This window comes from Desmodus rotundus, chromosome 5, assembly GCF_022682495.2.
Source record: "Desmodus rotundus isolate HL8 chromosome 5, HLdesRot8A.1, whole genome shotgun sequence".
Taxonomy (NCBI): Eukaryota; Metazoa; Chordata; class Mammalia; order Chiroptera; family Phyllostomidae; genus Desmodus; species Desmodus rotundus.
In genome coordinates, this window is record NC_071391.1 from 1,544,008 (window position 1) to 1,568,656 (window position 24,649).

Sequence of the window (24,649 nt, forward strand, 5' to 3'; positions counted from 1 at the left end):
TCGAACAACCACCCCTGCAAGCTTGCCAGTCTGCCTGGGGCGTGGGCAGGGCCCTGTGGGGTTGGCTCAGCCTGGTGACAGCCAGGGCTGCAGGCCCCACGTCCAGGGTGGCGAGGTCCTCTCCCCGAGGGCACCCCAGGGGCCGTGAGGCTCCCTCACCGCTGGTTCCCAGAACAGGAAGTGAACAGGCCGGAGACGGGGCAGGTCACTTCATTATCGACGTATCTGGTCAAGCAGTCGTCTCAGTAATGGAGACGTCTTACTTCCTCATGCCACAGGACCCCCACAAAACCAGTTGTTTTACGTCCCTGGAAAAATCACATACTTCTTTGAAAGACTGAGATGCAGCCAGCTGGCCACGTTCTCCGGTCAAAGCCCAGGCACCAGGTTTGGGGATCAAGCCACACCCTCCTAACTAACCACCCGGAGCAGGAGACGGATGTGGGGCGGTGCTCGGGCAGAGCCGGGAGCGGCAGGCCCCTCTGCCCCCAACGCTGACGGTGGACACTTGTCATTTTCATACCAGGGCCCACGTGGCTTTGCTGTGTTTTCGAGTGATGTCTTCCCGCTCAGGTGGAATTCTTTCACTGAGAGCAAATGATAATGTGGAAAAGTTGCACGCTCTGTTGCATAAACACACAGACCATGTGTTTGCCGAGCACCTCCTGGTACCCGCCCTTTGTGGTGGGGTGTCTGGGGCCTTGTCACCTTTGCTGCTCATCCCAGTTCTGGGCCCAGAGAGCACGGCTGGTCCCTGGGCCCTCTGGCCGGATCTGCTCCCCCACCCCCCGACCTGGCCCAGCCAGGGCCAGCTGGCGTCGTCCTCCTGACCTGGGAGAACCAGACAGGGAGGCAGCGAGCCATGGAGCAGAGCACTGGGTCCCAGAGGCACCTCAGGAAACCCCTGAAGCTGGTGTGACCAGTGGGCCTGGTGTGGCACCGGCAGCCCATGGGATGCCAGTCACTGAGGGGCCTGCACACCTCTCCACACAGTAGCAGGCTTCCTTCTGAGGCTGAGTCCAGAAACCTGTGGTCTGGGCTGGGGACCTGCGGGGACTGTGGGCGGGGCTGGCCTCTTGTCCCCCTTCCCTGAGGGGCGCAGACCCATCTGCAGAGTCGGTGACGGGCGTGAGGAGTCTGCAGCGGGACCTGAGACGGGCGAGGTGGTGGGGGCCGAGGCCTGAGTGGGGGCCGTCTCCCATTCTCCTCACTTTCTGAACAGCTGTCAGCCCCTCCAGAGGGTCCCCAGGACGCCTTTGTGGGGACACGCCAGGCTTGGCCCAGGTGGCTGCCGCGCCTGGAGAGTTGCAGTGAGAGGTTTTCACGTGGGTCCCGGCACCGGGCATCTGACCCCAGCCGGGCACAGGCCCATCGAGGAGCAGGGAGCCCTGGGGACCTCCCTGTGTCCCAGGCACCAGAGGCGCTGCTCGGTGTGGGACATGGGACGGAAACGCAGCCCCACGCCAGCCCCTGCAGGTGCCCCAACAAGCTGGACACTGGGCATCGTGCCACCTCGTTGGGGTGGTGTCTGAGTCGGGGTCAGAAACAAGGGGGCAGCCGTCCCCCACTCGCAGGGCTCAGCGGCCAGGCAGAGGGCAGTGTTGGTCCCACGGCATGGAGGACGCCGCGTGGCCTGTCCCGCTCCATCTGCGGAGTGGCCGCCCCAGACAGCTGGCTGGTGGGGCTGGTTCTTGGGGGGAAGCAGCTCAGTATCTCTGGGGTCACTCCAAAACTCTTTTGACTGCCTTTTAATGGGCAGGGTGAGCATGTAGGCAGCTGCCTGTCCACGCTCTCTGCCCCCTCGAGCTGGGGCTTCTGCCTTCCTCAGTGTCTGCCGGTGCTGGGACTCGTGGTGGCCTGCAGGCTGGGACCCCGAAGCCCCAGTGACATCCGGGAGCTGAGCCCAGGCCTATGTGGGGCTGGGGGTGAGGGATGGGTGCCAACCACAGGGCAGCAGGGTCACCTGGGCTTCCTTCAGTCTTCTGGGTCCCCTCAGCTCAGCCCCAGTGAGGGGTGGAGCACAGGTGTCCCCTGTGGAGCGTCCCGTGGGGCCCTGTGAGCACCAGGATGGGCGCTGTGCTGGGGTCCGTGGTGGGGGAGGCCGACCTGGCCTGGGGAGACTGCTGGGGATGTAGGAGGGGACCCCCTGGGTGGGGCCGCGGCCTACTGTCGGGGCGGGAGAGAGGCAGGCCAGGGGGGTACTGCCCAGGCCTGGGTGATGGTGTGTGGGGTTGGGGGTGCACACTAGGGGCTCGGGTGTCAGGTCCAGGGGCTTCTGTGCTGTGCGTGGCATGGGGGTCCAAAGACAGGTCAGGGTAAGGTCCTCCTGCAGGCCTCCCCTCAGCCCCACCTCAGCCCCATGGTGCTTGGGACCCTGCCCCCCTTCCTCCAGGGGGTCCCTTCTCAGGGAACTGTTCACCACCCATGGGCCCCCTCGGGCAGCAGGGTCACCCCTTCCCACTGCTCCCAGCGCCTGCTGCGGGTGGCCGGGAGGCCGCGTGGAACAGGGGCTGGACTCTGTCAGGACCGCCCTGCACGGCTAGGGCCTCGGGCAGGGTCAAGGCCGGGTGCTGCGGGGCCAGGGGAAGTGGCTGAGCACAGGGCTCCCACGGCTGAAGAGGAAGTGGGCATGGAGAGGCGGGTGGGGTCAGCTCCCCTGTGGGGTCCTGTGCCCCCAGGACTGGGACCTGTGCCCCCTCTGCCCGCCTGCTCCACCCACCTCCCCCCTGCCCCTCTAGGGGTGCCTGTCCCACGCTGCATATGCTGCTGGGGGGCTGGTGCTCGGCGGGGCAGGCGGTGGGTGTGTGCGGAGGCCCAGCTGTGCCCAGCACATGTTGCCGGGAGGCCCGGAGCCCGAACCACGGGCGCGCAGCCGGGAGCAGCTGGCCCCAGGCAGGACCCTGAACAAAGGGCGCTTTGAGTGGCCCAGCCAGCTGACCCTCCAGGAACGCCGAGCCCACTCCCCCTGGGGCTTACCGGGTCCCGTGTGGAGGGGAACAGCTGGCCCCAGATGGAGCCTGTGGCCGGGCTCTGTGCTGTGGGCACCACAGCCACCAAGGGGATACCCCCAGGCCTGGGACAGGATGGCCCACAGGTCAAGGCTGTGGGAAGGGGCCAAGCCCCTAATCCTGGCACCCCCCCCAGTGCTGATAGGGGGCCTGGCACCCACCTGTGTGCTCCTCCAAGTCTCTACGCTGCTCCTCCCCCTTGCCCAGGGGGCCTTTGGGGGATCCGGGGGCTCCTGCAAAGGCCCCCTGTCCCTGAGTCAGCCATGTCTGGCATCCACATGGCCACCAGGCAGGCAACCGTGACTTCCACCCCGACCCCTGTTCCTGCTCTCGGTCAGCCCCGATCCTCATGCCCGGTGCCCCCTGTGCCCCACTGGCCTCAGCACTGAATGCCCTGCGGTTAGTGTTTTCTCCGCCTGGAAAACGAGCCTTCCCTCGCACGGGCGGCAGGGCGGCCACCGCGGTGGGGACTGGCGGGCCTGCCCCTGCTGTGTGGCAAAAACACCAAACCACGAAAAACAGTTCTTTCATCTGAAAGTTGATGGCGTGACCACAGCCGGTCCGAGCGGGTTTAACCTTCGGGCTCTCTTTCTTGCTGTCTGTCCCGTGTGAGTGATTCTCGGCATCGATGGTCCTGGGGCTGCCAAGTCACACGGCGCCCGTAGCCCCCAGCCTCCGAGCACAGAGGCTTCGGACAGCCTCCGGTCTGCGGGGGACCCCGCTGATAACAAAGCGGCAGATAAGGCGGCTCCTGACCTTCACCCTCCACCCCAGCCATCCTTCCAGCTCCGCAGGGTTTCGAAACGCCTCAGTCAGGGCCAGCCTTTCCCCTTGGTGCGCCCCAGGAGCGTGCCCCCCATAGGCCCCTGCTTTCCTAAAAATCTTTATCTTGGCTCCTGGGATTTCCACATTGCTGTTGCGTGCTGTGACCCCCCAGGGCCGAGTGGGCGGGGGCCTGCGTGGCTGCATGACTGAGTGCCTGGCCTGGGACTTGGGGCCCTTCTGGAGGAGCTGTTGGAGGGTCCTGGTATGTGTCTGCCAAACAGCAAGATGGTCATGGAGACCGGAGTCTCTGAGGCGGCTGATGGTGTGCTGCCTCTGGGGACCCCTCAGCCCTCGTCCCCACCACCCCAGCCCGACCCTCTGTGCTCCGGTTCCCTTGTCACCACAGCGCAGCACTCTGTCGTCATCCCCTGAGTGTGGGTGGTTCACTTCAGACTGGGCTAACGGTATCCCTGAAGATGGGGAACCAGGCCTGAAGGTGGCTGCGAAGGGGGTCTCCTGGCCCCACATGGCCGGGAAGGGATTTGGGGTGGTTTGCTGCCCGAAGGGGCTGGCCTGGAAGGTCCTGTGCAGAGACCTGCCCAGGGCGGCCAGGCCCTGTGGACACTGGTCAGGACTGGGGGGAAGCGCACACCGCGGTAAGTTCGCCGCTGCGGCTGTGTTAAGGTGTGCGACTCCATGGTGCTCACCGCAGTCACCGGTGTGACTGCCACCTCTGTCCCCTGCCGGAACTTTCCATCGCCCACAAAGAAAGACCGGACCCGTGAGCTATGGCTCCCCATTCCTCCCTCCCTGGTGCCTGGTATCCACTACCTTTTTATTAAAATTAAAGTTGTGGTTAAATGCACAGAACATGGAATTTCCCACCTTGCCCATCTCTCAGCTCACGGCTCAGCGGCCTTAAACACAGTGCTATGCAGCCGGCACCCCGTCATCTCCAGAACTTTGTCTTCCCCCACCAGCGCTCTGTCCCCACGAGACACTCACTCCCTGCCCCTCCCCCAGCCCCGGCTCCACCGTCCGTCCACCTGGTGTCTCTGAACCTGACCTGTGCAGGGACCGCACAGGGGTGGGGTCACAGGGCTCGGCCTCTGGTGTCCGGCTCGTCTCATTCAGCACGATGTCCTGGAGGTCCGTCTGTGGAGCCTGTCGGGGTGTCCCTCCTTTGAAGGCCCGTGACATTCCGTCGTGTGGACGGACCACACTCTGCGTGTCCAGCCCCCCTCCATGGGCACTCACTCGCATTTCTTCCACCTTTCGGCCGCTGTGAACGCAGGGACAGAAATCTCTCTGAAACCTGCTTTTCCTTCTGCGTCTGCCCAGAGCAGGGCTGCCAGGTCACCTGGTCACCCTGTGTTACCGTCTCAGGACCCGCGTCCTGCGTCCGAGGCGGCTGCAGAGCGTCACACTCCCGGCGGCGGCTGCACACAGGCCCCCGGGCCCCATGTCCTCGCCAGCACTTGTTTTGTCGGGCGTTTTCCATCCTGGCAGGTGTGAGGCGGCGTCTCGCTGCGGTTTGGACGTGAAAGTCTTCGTGTGCATCCCGACCCTTCGGACGGCGTCTTCACGGAAGACGTGCCCGTCTGGGTTTTTGCCCGTGTTCCTCGTGGGGTGTGTGTTAGGGACTCTGTCTTTAACGATAATTCTGAATTATGCACATGCCACCGCTGAGAGCCCCACCCCTGCTGTCGTGGGGAGGTGGGTGCCGGCTGGCGGCTCGGCCACACATGCCCCGTCTGCGTGTCGGGCTGGCCTCTGGCGGGTGGTGAGCGCTGGGGGCTGGACCCCAGTCCCAGGGCCCAGACCGCTCAGAGGCCCCCGTCCGAGAGGCCAGCCACAGCCAGGAGGCAGGGTCTTGCTTTGAGGGACAGTGGCTGGGTGGGGTGGTTTTTTGTCTCGAACCTGACACCAGCACGGCTGTCCCCTCATGTCTGTAGGGTAGAGTTCAAGGCCGCGTCCATCCCTGACCTGGAGCATACGAAGGCCTCAGAAGGGCTTCCAGGCTGGCTCCCTTATCAGTGGAAGAGCCAAGGAGTGTCTCTGGTCCTCACAGGTGTGGTAGGTGGGGTTCCCCAGGGGGCATGGGGACCAAGAGGATGGAGGACCCAGTGGGGGTGGGCCTGGAGGGGAGCATCAGGGTACACGGGTGCCTTAGGCCTGTGGGGAGCCCCTGGGCTGGGCTGCAGGGCCGGCCCCACTTCCCATGAATTCCGCTTTGGGGCTTGCTTCGGGACCTGCCCCTGCCAGGGCAAGGAGCAGGTCCCCTTTGGTGACTGGACACCTGGGGCTGGAGGTTGGCCTCCCAAAGCCTAGAGCTGGGAAGGGGAGGCCCTGCCTTTCCACAGCCTGCCTTGGACTGGGAGTGTGCTCCCCTGAATGAGGGGTGGCGCCATGAGACGGCCTGGGAGGCTCAGCCCTCTTTCAGGCCCTGTCCCTCCCCTTCCTAGAGCCGCCACCACAGGTGGCCAAGCCTGGTTAAAGCCCCTGCCGCAGTGCCCAGACCAGGGTGTCCAAGGACCCTCCTGTGAGCCTGTCCAGCCCTTCCAGCACCCAGGCCGTGGGTGGTTGGCTCCCAGAGGTGGTGACATGCTGGACAAGCCAGGACATCTGCCCCTGGGGTCCCATCGAGGGCGCCCAGGTTTTAGGTCCAGCTGTGGCCTTGGCCCCAAGTGCCATCCTGCTCAGCACTCAAGGCGGGTGGGAGTCACTTTGTCTCTGAGCAAGCTCAGCCCCCGCCCCCCCCCCACCCCTGCCACGTAGACAAGCCCTGTGCCTGGGGCCGCCTGGACATGGTGAGCCCAGCAGCCGGCTGGCCTGCTCTGCATTCCAGACTCAAACAGGATTTGGGGATTAGCGTTGTTTAAAATTATTCCTACACCTCACCCTCCAGAGGGGATCCTGCCTCTCAGCGGGCCAGCCCACAGGGCAGGGGCAGCTGAGCCCCAGCCAGCCCCCCTGGAGTGTGAGGCCAGGCTCGTGGGGCAGGAGGGGGTCTTGCAGCCATCAGCAGAAATGCCGGATGTTTATTTACTTTAAGATCTGTTCTGAGACGCTTGTAGCGCTTCCAATCTGCTTAGGACACAGCTGAAGAAAGTATTTAGTGATTTTTTTAAAAATGCAACAAAATAAGCAAAAAGCCTCTAAGGGGCGGACCTGCCTGATGGTGCGGGGGACCCGCTGGGGGACAGTCTCCATCCCTGTCTCGGGAAACATGAACAAGACGAAGTCCCTGCCGCCAGCAGCTCCCGGCCAAGGCCGCTGCCTCCGGAGCTGGCCGAGGAGGGATCGGTGCCCACCCCCCCACTGAGGCCAGAGTCCACACCCACGTGCTCTGCCAGCATGTCCCAGTGCCCCCCAACCCACCCCACCCCCGGCCCCCTGAAGGACATGATGTTACAAACCGAGAAACTTGCAAAAGGAAAGCAGTCAACGTTCCCACACGGCCCCCCACCATTCACTGAGCTCGCCCCAACACACACGGGGTGGGGGGCATACATGTTATTTCATCCTGATGGATGACACGTGAGAGCCAGCACCCCGTGGTCAGTTCCTGGGCGGGGAGGGACAGCAGGGCAGGGAACTAGCGGTCAGGGGCCCTGACCAGCCCCTTGCCCTCGGCAGAAGGTCCTCAGGTCCGTCTGTGGAGCCTGTGCCGGGGTTCCCTTCCTTTGTAAGGCCGAGTGATGGTCCATTGTGCGGACAGGCCGTGTTTCATTTTGGCTGTTTAGTGCCCCAGGAGAGGCCCTCTGAGTTTAAGATGGCTTTTTCTGTTTCTGCAGTACAGGACCTCAGGATTTTGAGAGGGCTTGCTTTGAATCCACTGTTCACGTTAAGCCGTTTCCACCCCTTAGCAGCAGCCCCGGCTGGGCCCGTGCAGCCGGGACAGGTTTCGTTACTGACGTGGAAGTTCTTTTCTCTGAGCAGTACTTTTCAGCTTGCACTGTCCCCGATCTTTCACCTCCTTAGTTAATTTATAAGTATTCTTTTTGACACTCGTGTAAACAGAATTGTTTTTGTAACTTCCTTTTCAGACTGTCCATTGTTTGTAGAAACAATGCAACTGATACAAAAATGTAACGGGTTTGTATGTGTGGACTTTGTATCCTACTTTGCTGAATTCGTTTATGGGATCTGAGCGTGCTTGGCGGCGTGGGTAGGGCGTTCTACGTGCGGACAGGCCTTTACTCCCGTCTCTCGTCCGGTGCCTTTCACCTCCCTCCTGCCCGCCACCGCTCTGGCCGGGCAGCCCAGGGCTGTGCTGAGCGGACGTGGTGAGAGCGGCCTCCTTGGCTCGTTCCTCATCTCGGAGAGAAAACGTCTGTCATTTGCCACTGACCTGGTGTTTGATGCAGTTTCTTCTATTTGACTTTTTATTGCAAAGAGCCAGCTGCCTTCTGTTCTTCTCTTGCTGAGTGCATCTTGTCAGGAAAGGGTGTTGACTTTTGTCGAGCGCTGGTTGTGAGTCAGTGGGGACCGTGTGTTTTTCCCCCTCATTCCGTTAATATGATGTAAGGTTCGGATCGATGCTCATGTGCTGAACTGTCCTTGCATTCCAAGAATAAATCCCACGTGGCTCTCATGGATGATCTCTTCAATATGCTGCAGAATTCCGTTTGCTAGTATCTTATGGAGGGTTTCTGCACCCCCGTTCTTGTTGGGCGTGCTGCCTGCGCTTTCTCTCCCTGCCGTGGCTCTGTCTGCCTGTGGGGTCGGGGGATGCTGATCTCAGAGAATGAGTCTGGAAGGGCGCTCTCCGCTTAAATCTTTGGGTGAAGTTTGAGAAGGATTAGCGTTGCTTCTTTAAATGTTTGGTGGAATTCACCAGCAGAGCCATCAGCTCCAGGGCGTCCCTTTGTTTGGAGAGTTTTGTTGTTGTTTTGCTTTAAAATTTTTAAATGTGTTTATGTTTAGAGAGAGAGGGCGGGAGGGACAGGAACATCCATGAGAGAGAGAAGCCTTGATCGGTTGCCTCTCGCTTGTGCCCTGACCAGGATGGAACCCACAGCCCAGGCACGTGCCCTGTCGGGGATCGAACCCGCCACCTTTTGCTTTGCAGGATGATGCCCAGCCAGCTGAGCCACGCCCGGCTGGGGCTGCTGGGAGGTTTCTGATGACTGACTCCAGCTCCTCACGAGCGACAGTCTGTTCAGGTTTTCTCTTTCTCGGTGACTCAGTCTCGGCAGGTTTCGTGTTTCTGCACATTCGTCCATGTCGTTGAGGGTGCGCCGTTGGCAGGCGGGCGACAGCACCCTCCTCCTGAATTTGACTGTACACTAGCTGTCTCCATTCATTCGTCTGTCCGCCCACCCCTCCCTCCGTCCGTCTGTCTGCTGCGCACCCACCCACCGTCACCCAAGCATGAGCCTTGGCCCTCTGGCTGCCCCCTCCCTGCCGGCCCCTGACCACAGACTGACGTGTGGGACAGCCTCTCTGGGCCGAGTGGGGGTCTCCTGAGTGGCATGGTCCCAGCTGCCCTCGTGCGCGCCTTCCTCTCAGCACAGTGCCAGTGACGCCCCCCCCGATGCCCCCGCACCCCGCCCTGCTGGGGCCCAGCTCCCCGGCCCCTACCTGCTCTCGCCTCGAACCCTGTCCCTGGGCACTATGGCCTGGTGGCTGTGTGAGGTGCGGGAATGACGACGGATGAGGATGCTCTCATGAGGTCCCATGAGGATGGATGCTCTCTAACCCCAAGCTGGGATGCATAGCTTGAGCTGTGGGGCTTCGTGGAGAACACAGGCCCTAGGCCATCATGCCTCCCGGGCCAGGCAGGGGCACCAGACCCAGAGCCGCTCCTGAGCCCTGACACGGGTGTCCCCTTGGGCCCGGGAGGCCCTGGCCTGAAGGGCCGCAGACCTCACTGTGTGTCCACTGGCAGTGGACCTAGCTGGGGCCTGGCTGGGTGGACAGTGCCAGAGGCCCTGTCCCCCCCACTCCCACGGCCGACCTGGACTCAGGCCACTGGTGCGGGGTGTCTCTCTGCAGAGGCTCCCACGTGGGGGGCTGTGCAGGCGGCAGAGCCCAGCCGCGGGACGCACTCACAGCCCTCTGTCCCCACAGGAGATTGTCCTGGTGGTGTTCTTCGGCACGGAGTACGCGGTCCGCCTCTGGTCTGCAGGCTGCCGGAGCAAGTACGTGGGCGTCTGGGGGCGGCTGCGCTTTGCCCGAAAGCCCATCTCCATCATCGGTGAGTCACATTTGCCCCCGTGGGAGCTTCACCCCAGGGTCTCCAGGCCAGGGCTGGGCCCCTCTGCCCCAGGAAGGGTGGCTCTGGCCGGGCGGACCCCCATCAGGGGCACCACTGGGGGGTCCCTGAGGACAGGGAGGACCCCTGGGCCAGCAGGGGAGCCCCCCGGGTCCTCCAGCACAGGGCCAGCCTCAGTGCCCGGGCCCAGACACTGCTCACAGGACAGCGGGTACGCTTGTGCTGGGCACAGTGAGGCCGGCCGCCACCGCCGTCTGCCGCCCCCGTGGCCTGCGGGGCGGGGGAGGGGACCGGGTGGCTCTGCAGGTGCCTGAGATGGGGCCAGGCCTGCCGTCCACGGTTCCCTGGGTCCCTCTGTGGGGCTCTGTCCCTTCCCTCCGCCAAGCTCTTCCCCCTGAGCCAGCTGCCAGGCTGGTGACGGTGGTGACCTGCTGCCCCTCAGACCTCATCGTGGTTGTGGCCTCCATGGTCGTCCTCTGCGTGGGCTCCAAAGGGCAGGTGTTTGCTACCTCGGCCATCAGGTACGCGCAGGCGCAGGCCCCCCGCCCCCGGCCGTGGACGGGCCCTGGGGCAGTGTGCTGGGAGGGGGTGACTGCGCAAGTTCTCTCTCGCTGCCTGGACCCAGGCTGTGACCTGCCTGCCCGGGGGCCTCGGTCTGCTCATCTGTAAACTGGGCTGACGGGGCTGAAGGTGGTCTGGGGGCAGGCAGAGCATGGAGACGCACTGGGGGAGGAGCCAAGGGTGTGAGGGGTGCATGAGGGTGAGCGGGCTGCTCACCCTGAGGGCTGCGGGGACATGCCCGGTGGGGACACAGGCTTCTCCTCCGCAGGGGCATCCGCTTCCTCCAGATCCTGCGGATGTTGCACGTTGACCGCCAGGGCGGCACCTGGAGGCTCCTGGGCTCCGTGGTCTTCATCCACCGCCAGGTGGGGTCCTGGTCGGGGCAGGGGGCGGGGGCCCGGGGAGGGCCCAGGGAGGGCACGGGCAGGACGGTGCAGTGCAGGGCCCCAGCCGAGCCCTGGCCCCTGACCTGTCTGCCAGTCTGATGCGTGCCCGTGTTCCTTCAAGCTGGGGACCAGGGACCGTCAGGCAAAGGAACGGACCGACACAGGATACGGGAAAAGGTCCAAGAGGCCCCTAACCTAAAGCGGGCCACCAATGGCCCCGGGGAGGCGAGGTGGCCCTCTCACCTCAGCCTGGTGCCGTGGGAAGGGAGCTGGCACTTACTGCAGCCTGTGCCCGCCCGGGGCCGGCCTGGCTCCCGGAGAGGGAGGCCCCACAGCGGCTGTTCACAGGAGCCGTGGGGACTAGGTCACTGTGACGTGCGCCGTCTGCGTGGGAGACGTGCCGCCCGTGTCTGTGCAGCGCGTTCCTGTGGCCCCACGACCCCGCGCCCTGACCTGCCCACCGCCCGCTGCTCTGCCCCCAGGAGCTGATCACCACCCTGTACATCGGCTTCCTGGGCCTCATCTTCTCCTCCTACTTCGTGTACCTGGCCGAGAAGGACGCCGTGAACGAGTCGGGCAGCGTCGAGTTTGGCAGCTACGCCGATGCCCTCTGGTGGGGGGTGGTAAGTCAGGACCTTTGGGAGAGGCTGTCCCGTGGGGGGCCACGCAGCCACTGTCCCTGGGCCTTGGCAGAGGAGGGGCCGGGAAGTCGCCCTGTGGGCCTTCGGGCTCTGGCTTCTGGAGATTTTATGCCTCGTCAGTGGGAACTCCGAGCCCCAATGCTGGAAACCCCGTCTGGGCAGAGCTGGGTGTGAGACGGCCAGCCAGACGCTTGCTGTGGGGAGGGCGGGGGTGTGGCCATGGGGCACAGTGCTCTGGGGTGCGCAGGGCCCAGGATGGTCCACATGGGCTGGAGCCATGGAGCGAGCCCAGCAGGTGCTTGTACAAGCTGCCGGCGGCAAGTGTGGCTACGTGGGAGCCTTTTAGGCTGGGGGTGGGGATGGCTGATGGCCAGGCCTGCTCGGGCCAGGGAGAGGAAAGGGTGGCTGCCTGCACACACGAGGTGAGCCAGGCCTGGGGGACCCTGGCACAGGGTGCAAGGGGCCCCGACCGGCCATGTCTCCCTCCCTCTCTCTAGGGGGAGGCCCACCCTACTTGTCCAGGTAGGGGGACCGCTCTGTGGCCCCAGGTAGGCGCCTGCTTTTGCTGCTTCCACATTCCCACCCTGTGAGACCGGGCATGCAGAGAGGGCTTCCGACCTTGGCCGATCAGGGTGTTTTCTGGGAGCTCCCAGTGCACCAGGCCATGCAGCGTAGGCAAGGACGTGCTGGCCCAGCTCCCGGGTGGGGAGGGCCTGGTCCCGGCCCCTGTCCGCCGTCTGCCTTCCCTCCCAGGGCTGGTGCCTGCAGGCCCAGATGGGGCAGCCCCGGCAGGTCTGGGGGGGGAGGGAGGGCTCAGTCCCCAGCAGAGAGCTTGCCTGTGGTGGACAGAGGGAACAAGTCCTGGTGATGGGGAAGGGACAGGCTGCATAGAGCCAGGAGGATTCCCAGGGGACCAGAGCAGGAGGTGAATGCCAAGGCTCGGCTTATAAGCGGTACCTGGCCTCAGAGCTGACCCCCGACTCCCCAGCCACTCCTGGAGCTGCGGGCAGCGAGGCTCCCCCCACCCCCGCCCTCGGCTCAGCGGCGCGCCCACTCCCACACCTGTGCAAACATCCGCCCGCCAGCCAGGAAAACGGCCCCTTTGTACCCAGCTTGGCACCGGTGCCCCGGCCCTGGCCATCAGCTGCAGCCCCAGCCTCAGCCACCGTGGGCCCCGGCCTGGCCATTGTTCCCGTCGGGCCCCAGGCTGCCCTGGGCCCCCGACACCCGGGCCCTGGGGCAAACGGCTCCCATTCATAGCGGCTGCTGCCCCTGCAGCTGCCCAGGCGGCCCCCACGGCTTGAGCTATGGGCTGTGTTCCTGGCGCGTCCTGGGCAAACAGAGCTGCAGAAACCGAAGCCGGGCCGCCTGGCTGGGGCTTTCAGCCAGTGTGCATCTGCGGCTGAGCAGTTGCTTTCTATCGGCTTCCGGTGTCCTGGCTCCCTCCGCTCTCTGGGCGCGAACGCCACCCCCGCCGAGCCCTGAACTCGAGGGGCTTCCACCCCATGGATGATGGTACAGCGGGCCACACCATTTCTGATCTGCATGCTGGGCCGCCTTGCTGCCAGGCGGCCTCTCCGAGACGTAGGGGACACGCCAGCAGTGGGACGGCCGGGCTGTGGGGAGGGCCATCCACTGTGCCTCCTTTAGAGAGCCGGGGAGCTGTGTGTGTGGACGCTCGTGTGCCCGGCGGGCTGTCGGTGCCATGGGGCGGCCCAGCGGCCCTCCACTTCTCCACTGGGCCAGCCGACATCTGTTGCATCAGTGAATGGAGGAGCTGACGTTCCTACGGGGTGGTATCCCTGAGGACCAGGGGTATGATCGTCTCCAGGGGCTGCCACACCTGAGTCCCGCAGGCTGGGGCCTGCGGCAACACCCGTGCATCCTCTCAGGCCGGACGTCCGAGGTCCAGGTGTCCCTGGCTGCGCTCCCTGCGAAGGCTCTTGGGGAAGGGCGTTCCTTCCAGCTCCTGGGGGCTCCAGGCATCCCTGGGCTTGTAGCCACATCTTCTGCCTCTTCTAGGAACACTTGCCATCCGGTCAGGGCCCACCTGGGTCACCCTGGCTGATCTGAACTTGAGAGCTTCCCCTCGACCCCCTGGACAGGGCCCTATTTCCAAGTGCACTCCTGTTCTGAGGGTTCAGGTGGATGCGCACTTCAGGGGTGGGGACTCCGCTCTGCAGCTCAGGACAGCAGGGGCCCCACGTGGACCTCCTGAAGAGGTCCCACCAGTCCCCAAGCCTCAGCATTCACACAGCGAAGGTGCCAGCTCAGTGTTTGGGCGTCTCCTCCTGCCCCCCATTCTGGTGGGGACACCCGCCTCTGGTGTGAGGTCGCCCTGCTCCCCAACGTGTGGCGCCTCACGCCCAGCTGCTGGGTGTTTGGGGCGGGTTTCAGGCTTTTTTCTTTGCTCTCGGAACAAAACACACTTGTTTGTGGTGTAGTCAGAGAGGAGGGAAAGGCCGCCTTTGCAAACACAGGGCTCACACTGTCCAGCGCCCGGGGGTCTCTCCCGTCAGAGGCAGCGGGCTCTGTTTACCCCCGAGTCTAAATTTAGAATCTAGAGTGAAAAAGCTGGCAGCCTGTCCCCGCATCTCGGCCACCATTTCAAATAGTCGGACTCCTGTTCCCCCTCCTTTGCCGGGGGCTCCGGAAGGCCCCGGCCACTCGGGCCGTAGTGCATCCTGGGAGGGTAGGGTCAGAGGGCTCCAGGGGCCGGGTGGCACCTGGGCAAGGACAGGGCCTCCCAGACGGTCACATGCAAGATGCGTCAGGACCTCATCTGACGCTGGGGAAACCGAGGCCCCATGGGACTGGGGGTGGCAGCTCTGGCCTGCCCCCCCATGCTCAGGCCCCACCTGATCCAGGGCTTTTCCTCTGCCTGGGGCCCCGGGCACAGCCTGGGAGGACGAGGCAGCCAAGAGCTGAACGGCTGCAGCCCCTGCGCAGTCCTGCGCCTGTGGGCCACCGAGCTCTGGGAGCCTAGCTGGAGTGATCCCCAAGGAAGGGCATTTACAGCTGGGTTTTGCAAAATGAGTAGGAGTTTGTGGGGAGGTCCGTCTGCTGCCCAGGGGCTGACACCTGTGGGGCTCCTCACTGACACACGGTGGGCCCCGTGACAGTGGTCACAGGGCTGATTTCCTCGGGGATGGGGTTTGGTTCTTGTCAGCCTCAGCCCAATGGGGAGAAACATGGTCGGTGCAGGGAGCGGCATGGTGACGTGGTGGCCGGGGCCCAGGTTCCGGAGCTGGATGTGGAGCGAGAACGTGAGGTCCTGGCGCCCCCCCAACCATGGTGCCATAATGGGGGCCCGAGGCACAGGCCCCTTCTCAACAGTCTGGGTGTCCTGTCTCAGCCTGGCCACACTGGTGCAGGGACACGGGACCTGGTGGGTGCCCAGGCCGGGCCAGCCTCCAAGGCCTCCAGCACAGCGCCGGCCCCCCCCCCCGCCCGCAGCCTCTATTGCCTCCTCCGTGATGATTTGTCAGACGCAGGTGCCACACTGGGGACCCCCTAAGTGTCTGGGTTGGCAGTGTCCTGCCTCCTGCTGTGGGCCACCCTCCCCTCTGGAAAGACGGCCATGACGTCCAGATACTTCCGGCCTGGGCTGGCGGCCACAGACTGACCACTTGCTCGGTGGTGTTGCCGTGTCTGAGCCGGTGCCCCCAGCTCCCTCAGAGGGCAGCCTGCAGGGTGCTGCCATTAGAAGAGGGGATCTGGTGATACCAGCAGCTGCTCCTCAGGGCAGAGCGGGTGGGGCTGGGGGCTGGAAGCTTCTCCCTGTCCCGGCCCCCCATGTGGGAGTGAAGGCCCAGAGGCTACTGGGAGGGTAAGGCCAGCTCCAGGCCCCATGACCGGCCGGCCGTGTTTATGGGGCCGCGGGGGAGCTGCCTGGCACCCAGGCAAGGGCCGCAGTGGCCCAGCCATGTGTCCCTGCGTTTGGGGGCCCCGTGGACGTGCAGGTCTGCATTCTAGATCCTCCTCATCCGGGGTGAGTTCCTAGCAGGGCGGTTATAAACGGCCCACTCCGGGGCTGCTTGTGTCTGCGAATTCAGGAACAGTCAGTACCGTGGGGGTGGGCCATTTCCTCGAAGAGCTGAAAGGGCGTCGTTAACTTGATAGAGGGTCTGGGATGGGGTCTGAGGGGCCCTGGCCGTCCCAGCTCTGGGCGTGTGACCTCCATGTGGGGGTGGGGGACACCTGGCCTGGGCACCCAGACTGGGCCGGCCGGCCGGCTGAGAGTCCCTGCACCCCCCCCCCCCCGGGTGGCACAACCCAGGCCGGACTGGGACGAGGGACCCGCCAGGGTGGGCGCCTGTGGGCTGAGGGAGCTGCCTGCCGCCCAGTCACTCCGCCCCTGGAGCCTCCCTGCTGGGCTGCCCTCCCCCATCCGCGTTCATTTCCATCCTCGTGGGTTTTGGGCATTAACTTCGATCATTTAAAAGGTTGCTGTCTGTGGTATTTTTCTTCATACTTCCGAGTTTGCTGGCACCCCCCTCAACATCAGCCCCCAGGTGTGAGCGCCCCAGCGGCTGCCCTGCTGTGCTGTCCTCGTCGGGTCCCCAGGGTGCTTGTGTCTTCAGTTGCTGTATCTGCCGATGCTTGGCACGTCAGAACACAGGCGTTTTTAGTGTCTTCAAGTTCGTTCGTTTAAAAAATAATAGGTACCGTGTTTGCACGCGCAGAGCGAGCTTATGGAAGAGGAGCCTGCTCCCCAGCGCGGGCTGTGGCGGCATCTCGATGCCCCGCCCGTGGCCACCCTGGGTTGGCCCATGCGCAGTGGGCCAGGCCCTCTGAGAGGCAGCTGCAGCCCAGACGTCACATGTGGGGTGCAGGCCCTCTGGGGAGGACACCCTGGGGACAATGGGGCTCTGAGCTGCCCCAGGGCCCCCTTATCTGCCAGCCAGCTGCCACCCTTGCCGTGGCCCCGGGTGGCCTGGTGCACCCTGCAGGTCCCTGGGCCGAGTGCCAGGCATGCAGTGGCGGGGGGGGGAGCGGTGGGTGTGAGGTGTCGGGCCTGAGTGAGCCTGAGAATGTCTCACTCGACCTGGCACCAGCCTCTGTGGCCTTGCTGAGCCCAGTGTGTGTGTACACGTGTGCTGTGTGGCCTTGCACATCTCCACGTGAGTGTGCAGGGTCCCTGGTGTGGAATGCGGGTTTGTGAGTGTGCACCCACGGGAGGGTCCGGGCAGGGGCAGCTCAGGGCCCACGCCTCTCCCTCCTCCCTCACCTCTCCCCTGCCTCTCCCCTTCCTCTCCCCTGCCCTGTGCTGTTGTCCTGCCTATGGCCCAGCATCCTTCCCAGCCTCTCACCTTGCTCTGGGGGTCTGCACTGTCACCTGTGCTACGCGGCGGCCTGTTGGGGCCTCACTTTCAGGGGGACAGAAGCCGCTCAGGGGGTCTCCTAGGCCCTCCCTCCACGTCCCCACACCCCACACTGGACTCATTGGGTGGGGACACAAAGGGGGAGCTCCATGGGCCCACAGAGGCTGCCCTCACTGGCCTGGAGCTCCCACAGGAGTGAGGCTGGGTGGCCTGGGACGTGGCTGGGCAGGTCCAGCCAGGACGGTCTCTCTCACAGATGCTCTGGGCCACTGTGCCTGAGGCCCTGGCGTGCGGGTGGGACAGCCCGTGCAGGCGGGACAGTGGTGATGCAGGGCATCCTCAGGCTCCTCACCAGCCTCAGAGCCAGCTCCTGGAAGACTGGGGACAACTGTGGGCCAGGGATGCAGGGACCGAGCAGCTGGCCCACAGGGTGGGCTCCAGAGTCCCTGCAGGATGTCCCCTTCAGGCTGCTGTGGGAGACCTCAGGGAGAGAACCTCAGATGGCAGCCAGAGGCAGCCCCTCCCCACTGTCACACCCCAAGCCCTGGATGGATGGCCCCCCTGCTGAGCAGGAGGACTGAGCTGTGTCTGCTCCTCTTGGAAAAAAACAAGGACACAAAAGACATGCGGTGTCAGGAAGTGGCATGTCGTCCCCGTCCAGCTCTTGTGGAGAACCGGCCTCCCCGGGGGCCCGGTGGCAGCCTCCTCCAGTGTGGGGCAGGCAGGCGGCCGGGTCCAGTCCTCTGAGGGGCAGCCCTGGGGTTCTGTGGGCACCAAGCGCCCCATGCCCCCACTCCAGGGAGCTGTCCACTGTCGGTGTGCCATTCAGGAGACCACCCCCCCCAGCCCGTCGCCCTGGGGCCCCGGTAGCCGCGCCGTCCAGTGGAAGGGCTCGCTCAGCCTCTGTGTGCAGGGTGGCAGTGAGTCAGGCTGGACAGAGGCCCACACTGACCCCGTTCCTCCCCTCCCAGGTCACAGTCACCACCATCGGCTATGGGGACAAGGTGCCCCAGACGTGGGTCGGGAAGACCATCGCCTCCTGCTTCTCTGTCTTCGCCATCTCCTTCTTCGCGCTGCCGGCGGTAGGTGCTTGGCGGGGGTGGGGAGGCATCGGGGGCGTCTGCCGCTCCCAGGTTGCCAGGTGCGTGTGGCGTGAACGAGTGGCTTGTGTGCACTCTTATGCTGGGTGTGCACACGTGCTGTGCGTGTCCATGGAGACGCAGAACCCGGAACAGTCCGTGCTTGTGCGTGTGCACACCCCCTGTGGGTGGGCGGGGGCTCCCCGTCTGATGCGCTGGTCCCTCCTGTCCCACCAGCCGTCCTGGGTGCCACAGGGTCCTCCTGCCGGGGGCAGGGGTGGCCAAGGTACCAGCCTCACCTGAGCGCACGCCCCCATCCCCCCCAGGGCATCCTCGGCTCCGGCTTTGCTCTCAAAGTCCAGCAGAAGCAGAGGCAGAAGCACTTCAACAGGCAGATCCCAGCGGCCGCCTCGCTCATCCAGGTGACGGAGCCCACCCGGCGGCCTTGTCGGCACATCTAGCCGTGCTCGCAGGGCCCGCCCCCTGACTGTCCATCCTGGGCATTGGGAGCTGCTCCTGGCCCTGGCCCTTCCCATGCGGGTCCTCAGGAACATGGATGGTCCACGTTCCCCAGCCTGGACGTGCTCGCCTCTTGGACCTTGCGTCTTAGGCCAGCCAGGCGGCAGCGGGGCCAGGGGAGCCTCATGGACGGTCACTCTCTGTGGGCTGGGCCAGGGGATGAGGACGTGGCCTGGCCACTGAGGACCTGCTGAGGACCTGCCCAGGTCTGTGGGCCTCTCGCTCCTAGCCACAGCTGCTGGCCTCGGTGTTTCCCGACCTGACCTTCTTCTCCCTCCTGAGGTCACACCCTCACTTCACATGGGAGCGAGTCTGGGAGGGAGGAAGAAGGGGACCCAGGCGAACGTCCCCAAGAGGGTTGGGGCCCTGCCTGTGCAGGGGCCCTGTGTTGGGCTGCTCCCAGCACCCACGGGCATGGGCTCACAATGCCAGGTGAGGCCCACAGCTCAGCATTCAGATAGCCCAAAGCGTGCCACAGGGAGCTGGAAGGGGCAGAGCCAGAGACGGTGGGGGGAGGAAGATGCCACAGGCGGGTGGCCCTGAGGCCCTAGGTCTGAGACTGCAGTCTGCGGCCCAGGCTCCGGGGACCTAGCAGAGAGCTGGCCGCCCTCGGCACAAACAGACTTCGGCTCAAGAACGTGCCTGAGGTCAGGCCCCTGGAGTTCTGGTCCCAGCCCTACTGGGGGCAGAGGAGCGGGGACGAGTGGGCCCAGGGCCTCCCAAGGAGGCTTCTGGCCGTGGGCACGGGATGATCTGCCCAACAGCGGGTCTGCACAGCGTGGCCCCTCTGCGCACGCAGAGCAGAACACCACTAGGAGGGTCAGGGTCACACCTGCAGCCCCCAGGGCCTCGGTGAGGGGTAAGCAGCTGTCGCTTCCACCTCTTTCTGCTGAGGCCCTTCCGGAGCCCCGGGTCTGGGGCCCAGACGTCCTACCTGGGCAGGGAGGACACACAAGCAGCGACCATAAAGCTAAGGGGCTGTGTGCCCCCCAGGCCCAGTTTCACCGCCCCACGCTGTCTCCTTTTGGAAAGACCGTAAACTGGGCCCATAGAGCCAGCCCGCCTACGTGGGCAGACCGCCCGCTGGAGGGGAGGCCTCGTGCAGCCTGGGATTGAGTCACACATCTTGGATGCTCGTGCTCAGGAAGGCCAGGGTCAGGGCTCGGGGCGTAGGGACACACCCACCACCCTGGGAGGCCTGGACTGGGCGCCCGCAGAGGGAGCGTGGGGTGAATACAGCAGGGAGTGCTCAGTGGCTGGGCCTGTCCCGTTTGTGGCAGGGCACGTGTGGGCAGCCTGGGACAGGGACGTGGAGGCGGGTTGGCATGCACGTGACCGGAGGCCTCAGGAGGGCCAGGCCTGTGGCCTTTCTGTGATGCCAGTGGGCGTGAGGGTTTGGGCTGCAGCCTCTACATGAGGCCCCGCCAGGCGGCTCGGTGGGTGACAGCCTCTCCCCTCTGGTTCCAGACAGCCTGGCGGTGCTATGCTGCCGAGAACCCCGACTCCTCCACCTGGAAAATCTACGTGCGGAAGACGACCCGGGCCCACACCCTGGTCTCCCCCAGCCCCAAGCCCAAGAAGTCTGCCATGGTAATAGCCCCCCTGCCCAGGACAGGGACCCCTCATTAGCAGGCAGGGAGGCTGCGGGGGTCAGCTCCTGGCTGGGGTCTGACCCTGGGGATTTAGGGCATGGGCGCCATTCTGGGCTCTGGGGGTCCACACCCCATGCTTGACCCGCCATCCCAGTGTCCCCAGATTTGGGGCCAGGGCATTCCAGAGGAGGTTCCCCAGGAACGGGACAGGCTGCTCAGAAGACTCTTGGAGGGCCTTGGCGTCGGGCTTTCCGTGTGGGGCCGGCATCCTGGCTTGGGGACCAGGGTCTTGAGGGTTGCAGCTTTGGACGTGAGTCCCGTGGTTCGACTGCAGTGGCGAATGGAGAGTGAGGTGGGCCCTGGTCCGCACCTTCATGGAGGGACCCACCTCTTAGTTCCCAGCTCCACTGGGACCCTTTGCCCCCGCTGTTCCCTCAGCCAGAACCTTCCCCCAGGTTTGCATGTGGCCTGTTCCCTTCCCTCCTGCGGGTCACGTCCTCAGAGAGGTCTTTGGTGGCCCCCTGCAGGTCCCCCTCATGTGCTCCAACCTCTGGAGCCACAGCCTTGTCACCACTCCCCTGGTGTGCTCTCGTAGCCCTGCCTGCTTGCCGGCTTCCTGCCCACTTGCCCACCGTGAGCTTGCCGTGGGGGCCCACGGTGCCACAGCCCGCCCTCTGGGTGGGAGGCACCAGGGCAGGCGGGCAGGTGGGCAGGTGCGGGACGCACACCACCCGCCAACTGATTGTCAGCTTTTTTTATAAGGTGAAGAAGAAGAAATTCAAGGTGGACAAGGACAACGGGCTGAGTCCAGGAGAGAGGACGCTCACGGTGCCCTGCATCACGTGCGAGCCCGTCTCAGAGGAGCGGAGGCTGGACCACTTCTCCGTGGACAGCTACGACAGTGCCGGTGAGGACCCTCTGTGCGGCATGCGGGCCGGGCGCTCAGCGCTGACCCAGGGGTGCCCGTTCCTCCCCAGACCACCCGCCCTCGCCGCATGGGCGTTGGGTATTCCATGGCCTGGGCTGGGCTCCTCCTAGCCCAGGGTCTGCCCTTCGAGTCCTACCCCTCCTCTGCCCGGGGCTCAAAGGCTTGTCCCTCCAGGAGGCCCAGTCCCAGCTGGAGGGACCCCTCCTGTTCTGCCCCAGGCCCTGGGCCGCTGGGCTCCGGGCCCTGTCTCGGTCGTCCTGGGAGGCCAGTGCACCAAGTATGGCCCAAAGGAGGCAGCCCCAGTTTTTGGTGGAGTGGGTATCGCTTGCCCTCCTGGCACTTCCGTGCCCCCCCTGTGGGCCTCTCCTGGAGCCCAGCAGCACGGCCTGGCTGTGACTGGCAGCAGTGAGGACAGAGGCTTTGCCCCGGGCCCGGCAGCGCATGAACAGCTCTATCCTCGCAGTCCTGGGTGGCCGGTGCCTGGGCTACCAGGCGGCCAACTCACATCGTGTCTTCTGCTTCCCTCCCGGGGAGCCAGGTGGGCAGGAAGGGAGCCTGCTGTCCACCCCATAGGCGCCGGGCCACCCTGGCCTTGTCACTCGCTGTCTGGAGGTGGCTCTGGCCTGGCCGTGTTGCTGGCAAGCCCTGGGACGTGCTCTCTGCCCGCCCCTGCAGTGGGCATGAGGGACCATTGTGCCACGGATGCCTGGTGCCCCCGCAGCTCTGGGTCCAGGGCAGGACCATGGTCGTGATGCAAACGGAGGCTTTTTGCAAACGCTAATGGGCAGGTCAGGCGTGGGGAGAGGCATTCCTGGCCTCTGCTGAGTGCAGGGCGACTGTGCAGCGACCATTCACCCCGGGGGTGTCACTGAGTTCGCAGCGCCGCCCGCGGAATGCTAATGAGGCCCGAGTGCAGAGAAGGTCCGGTGCCTTGTGTGGGGCGCCCCGCGCAGAGTGGGTTTTCCTCCCTGCCCGCTCAATAGGCCAGCCCAGCGCAGAGCCACTGAGTTTCTGGAGCTGTAGCGGCGGGTGGGGCCCCCAGGGACCCCAAGTGGCTCCCACCCAGAGGTACCTGGGGTGGGGGCCACCCAGAGGCCTGCTGTGAGGAGACAGGGCACAAACTGGGCTAATGTCATTGCTGGGAAAGGTCGTGGCCCCAGCTCCCCTGCTGCGGGTGCCCACAGCCTTGCCGGGCTCTATCGCCGAGCCAGGCCCAGGCCTGGAGCTGAACCTCGCAGGTGCCCTTGTGGGTGTGCGAACGAGTGTGTGAGGACAGAGTCACCTCTGTCCCAGCACACAGCACCTGTCTGCAGCACCCGCCCACACACCCAGCACCCACAGGTACAGGGATCCCTACCCCCAACAGCGTCCAGCCTCCCAGCCTCCCACAGCCTCTGCTCCTCAGTTGTTGGTGCGGGTCAGCCTTGGGCTCCGCCTGGCTCCCTGGGTGGAGGGGGTGGCACAGGCAGACGGGACGCAAGCAGGGGAAGGCCAGTCCAGGGCTTAGAGCGACTAGGGCAAAAGGAGGGGACCACAGACTCGGAGGATTTGCTGCGAGCACAGAGGGTGGGGGGAGGCAGGGCCAGTTAGGGCTCAGGGCAAAGAGGGGCCGTTGACCTTCATCGGGGACCACCCAGAGCTGTGGGGTGAGGGCTGAGCCAGCTCCCCACCCCAGTGGCCTCTGGGCCAGAGGAGCCTGTGCCCAGAGCAGCCACTGCGGACCCCGTGGCCCTGTGGCCCCCACTCTCATAGGGCTGCGCCCAGGGCTATGCAGCATCCCTGCTGCTGGCTCCAGCTGTTCGGCCTGACCCAGGGGACTGGCCTTGCCACCTCTGGCTCGGTGGGTGCACAGCCTGGCAGTGCCTGCAGGATCCTGCCCCAGACGCGAATGCTCCCCCTCCGTGGTCCTCAGCAGTCAGCCCTAGGCTCCTGACTCTCCCCGGGCCCCCTCCTGTCCCACGGGCAGCTGTCGCCCTGGGTTTGGGGTTGGCCTCTGTCAGCGACCCATGGAGGGCTGCTGATGGGCACAGTAGGGACTTGCGGGGACCGGCCCGCAGCTGTGCCGGTTTTCCGTGTCACGACAGGAGGAAGCTGGGGCTTCCGTGAAGGTCTGCGGTGCTCAGCTCAGTGCGTGTTGGAAAGTGCCGTGTTGTGCCTTTGCTCTCAGAGGCCGGTTTGTTTGGGGGGAACATCCCATGGGGAGCCACATGTCTGTGCAGGTGAGAGGCACGCCCCTCCTGCCCGGTTGCTGGCATCGCCGAGCTTGCTGGCAGGCTCTCGAAGGGGACCCTGTCCCCTCTGGGCACCGAGTGCCTCATCTTTGATTTTGTCATTTCTCTACATGAGTGAAGGTGGCGGTATTTTACGTTTCCTGCCTGTAGTCTGTTGTGATTCCGAGCCTGGAATTTGTGTCTTTCATCGGGTGTGCAGAAAATGTCACCTCCCCAGGCGCTTGCTAGAAACTTCTAGACCATCTGGCTCTGTGTCCCGCCCCTATGTCCCTGGCCACCCCGTCCCGGTTTCCTCACGCCCGTGTCCGAGCCCTGGTGGCCACCGCACCCCCACTTCCACTTGACTTACCTCGCGCGTTCTCACGTCTGCCCCCTTGTTGGGGAAGGTTCATCTGCTTGATCTTGGTGTCTTGTCTCTTCCCCAAGCTGTACAACTTCTAATTTTGGGGTCCTTTGAACGTCCGGATGCCATCTCTACCCCACAGCTCCACCGTCTGCGGTTCCTAGGACGTCTAACCCCGCCTCTGTGGCTGCCCCTGACTCGGGCTCATGGTGCCTCATTCCCTTGTGGCTTTGTAAGCTCAGGCTGTGACCGGAGCGGCAGCAGCGGTGGGGCAGGGGGAAGCTTTGACCTGTGGGGTTCTGGGCGCTCAGATCGAGGAGAAGTTGTCCCTTGGCTTGTCCAGGGTGGCCCAGGGAACTGGCCGAGCGCACACGTGGTGTGCGGTCTGCACATAGGCCGGTGAGCGCCTCCTAGGCCTCAGGCAGGTGCCAGCCTGGGCCGCGCCATCAACGGAAGACCTCTCCTGAGACTCTGAGACAGTAGGTGGGACGGGTGAGCGGCCACGCTCTGCTCCGCTTGTTTGCTTTGCGTCGCCCTTTCGTGATTGGTCTGGCCCCTGCAGGGCCCGGGTGTACATGGGGTGTCTCGGTTTCCAGGCCCTGTCGGTCCTCCTGGGGGATGTTAAGTGTGCACGGTGGTTCCCTGGGGGCGCAGGCCCCTGGAACCAGCCGTGAGAACCAGCATGCAGCCCACGGTGCTGTGGCACTCACTCACTGCCCGTGGGCTCTGCAGCAGCCTGTCAGGGGACTTGCAGAGGGACACCCCGTGGTGGCCCGTCACACAGCAGCCCCCAGCACAGGGCCCAGCGCTGACACTTCAGATTAGTGCTTTCCTGGAAAGTCCCCGAGTCACCTGGAGAATTTGCTTTTGACAGAGACTCAGAGACTGTCTCTCAAGATTTTGCATCACAGTACCTGCGGGTCATCCCTGGGACGTGCATCCGGAACCAGGCCCCGGACCGAGGCTCACGCCAGGCTGCAGGGGAACCAGGAGCAGGGCTGCCGTGACTTCTAGGTCAAAGGAAAAGGTCCTCCAAGGACAGGTGCAGAGTC

General features: G+C 64.7%; 1 protein-coding gene across 3 annotated transcripts in view; it reads left to right on the forward strand.

The window, feature by feature from the left end:
* KCNQ1 (potassium voltage-gated channel subfamily Q member 1) overlaps positions 1-24,649 on the forward strand; it is a 254,249-nt gene that overhangs the window by 49,944 nt on the left and 179,656 nt on the right. For all 3 annotated transcript variants that reach the window (XM_053925873.2, XM_053925872.2, XM_024574537.4), the window contains exons 3-10: positions 9,849-9,975; positions 10,436-10,514; positions 10,823-10,919; positions 11,423-11,563; positions 17,877-17,987; positions 18,311-18,406; positions 19,971-20,093; positions 20,858-21,002. In XM_053925873.2, the coding sequence (XP_053781848.1) occupies positions 9,849-9,975; positions 10,436-10,514; positions 10,823-10,919; positions 11,423-11,563; positions 17,877-17,987; positions 18,311-18,406; positions 19,971-20,093; positions 20,858-21,002 (919 nt within the window). The remainder of the gene's footprint in view (positions 1-9,848; positions 9,976-10,435; positions 10,515-10,822; positions 10,920-11,422; positions 11,564-17,876; positions 17,988-18,310; positions 18,407-19,970; positions 20,094-20,857; positions 21,003-24,649) is intronic.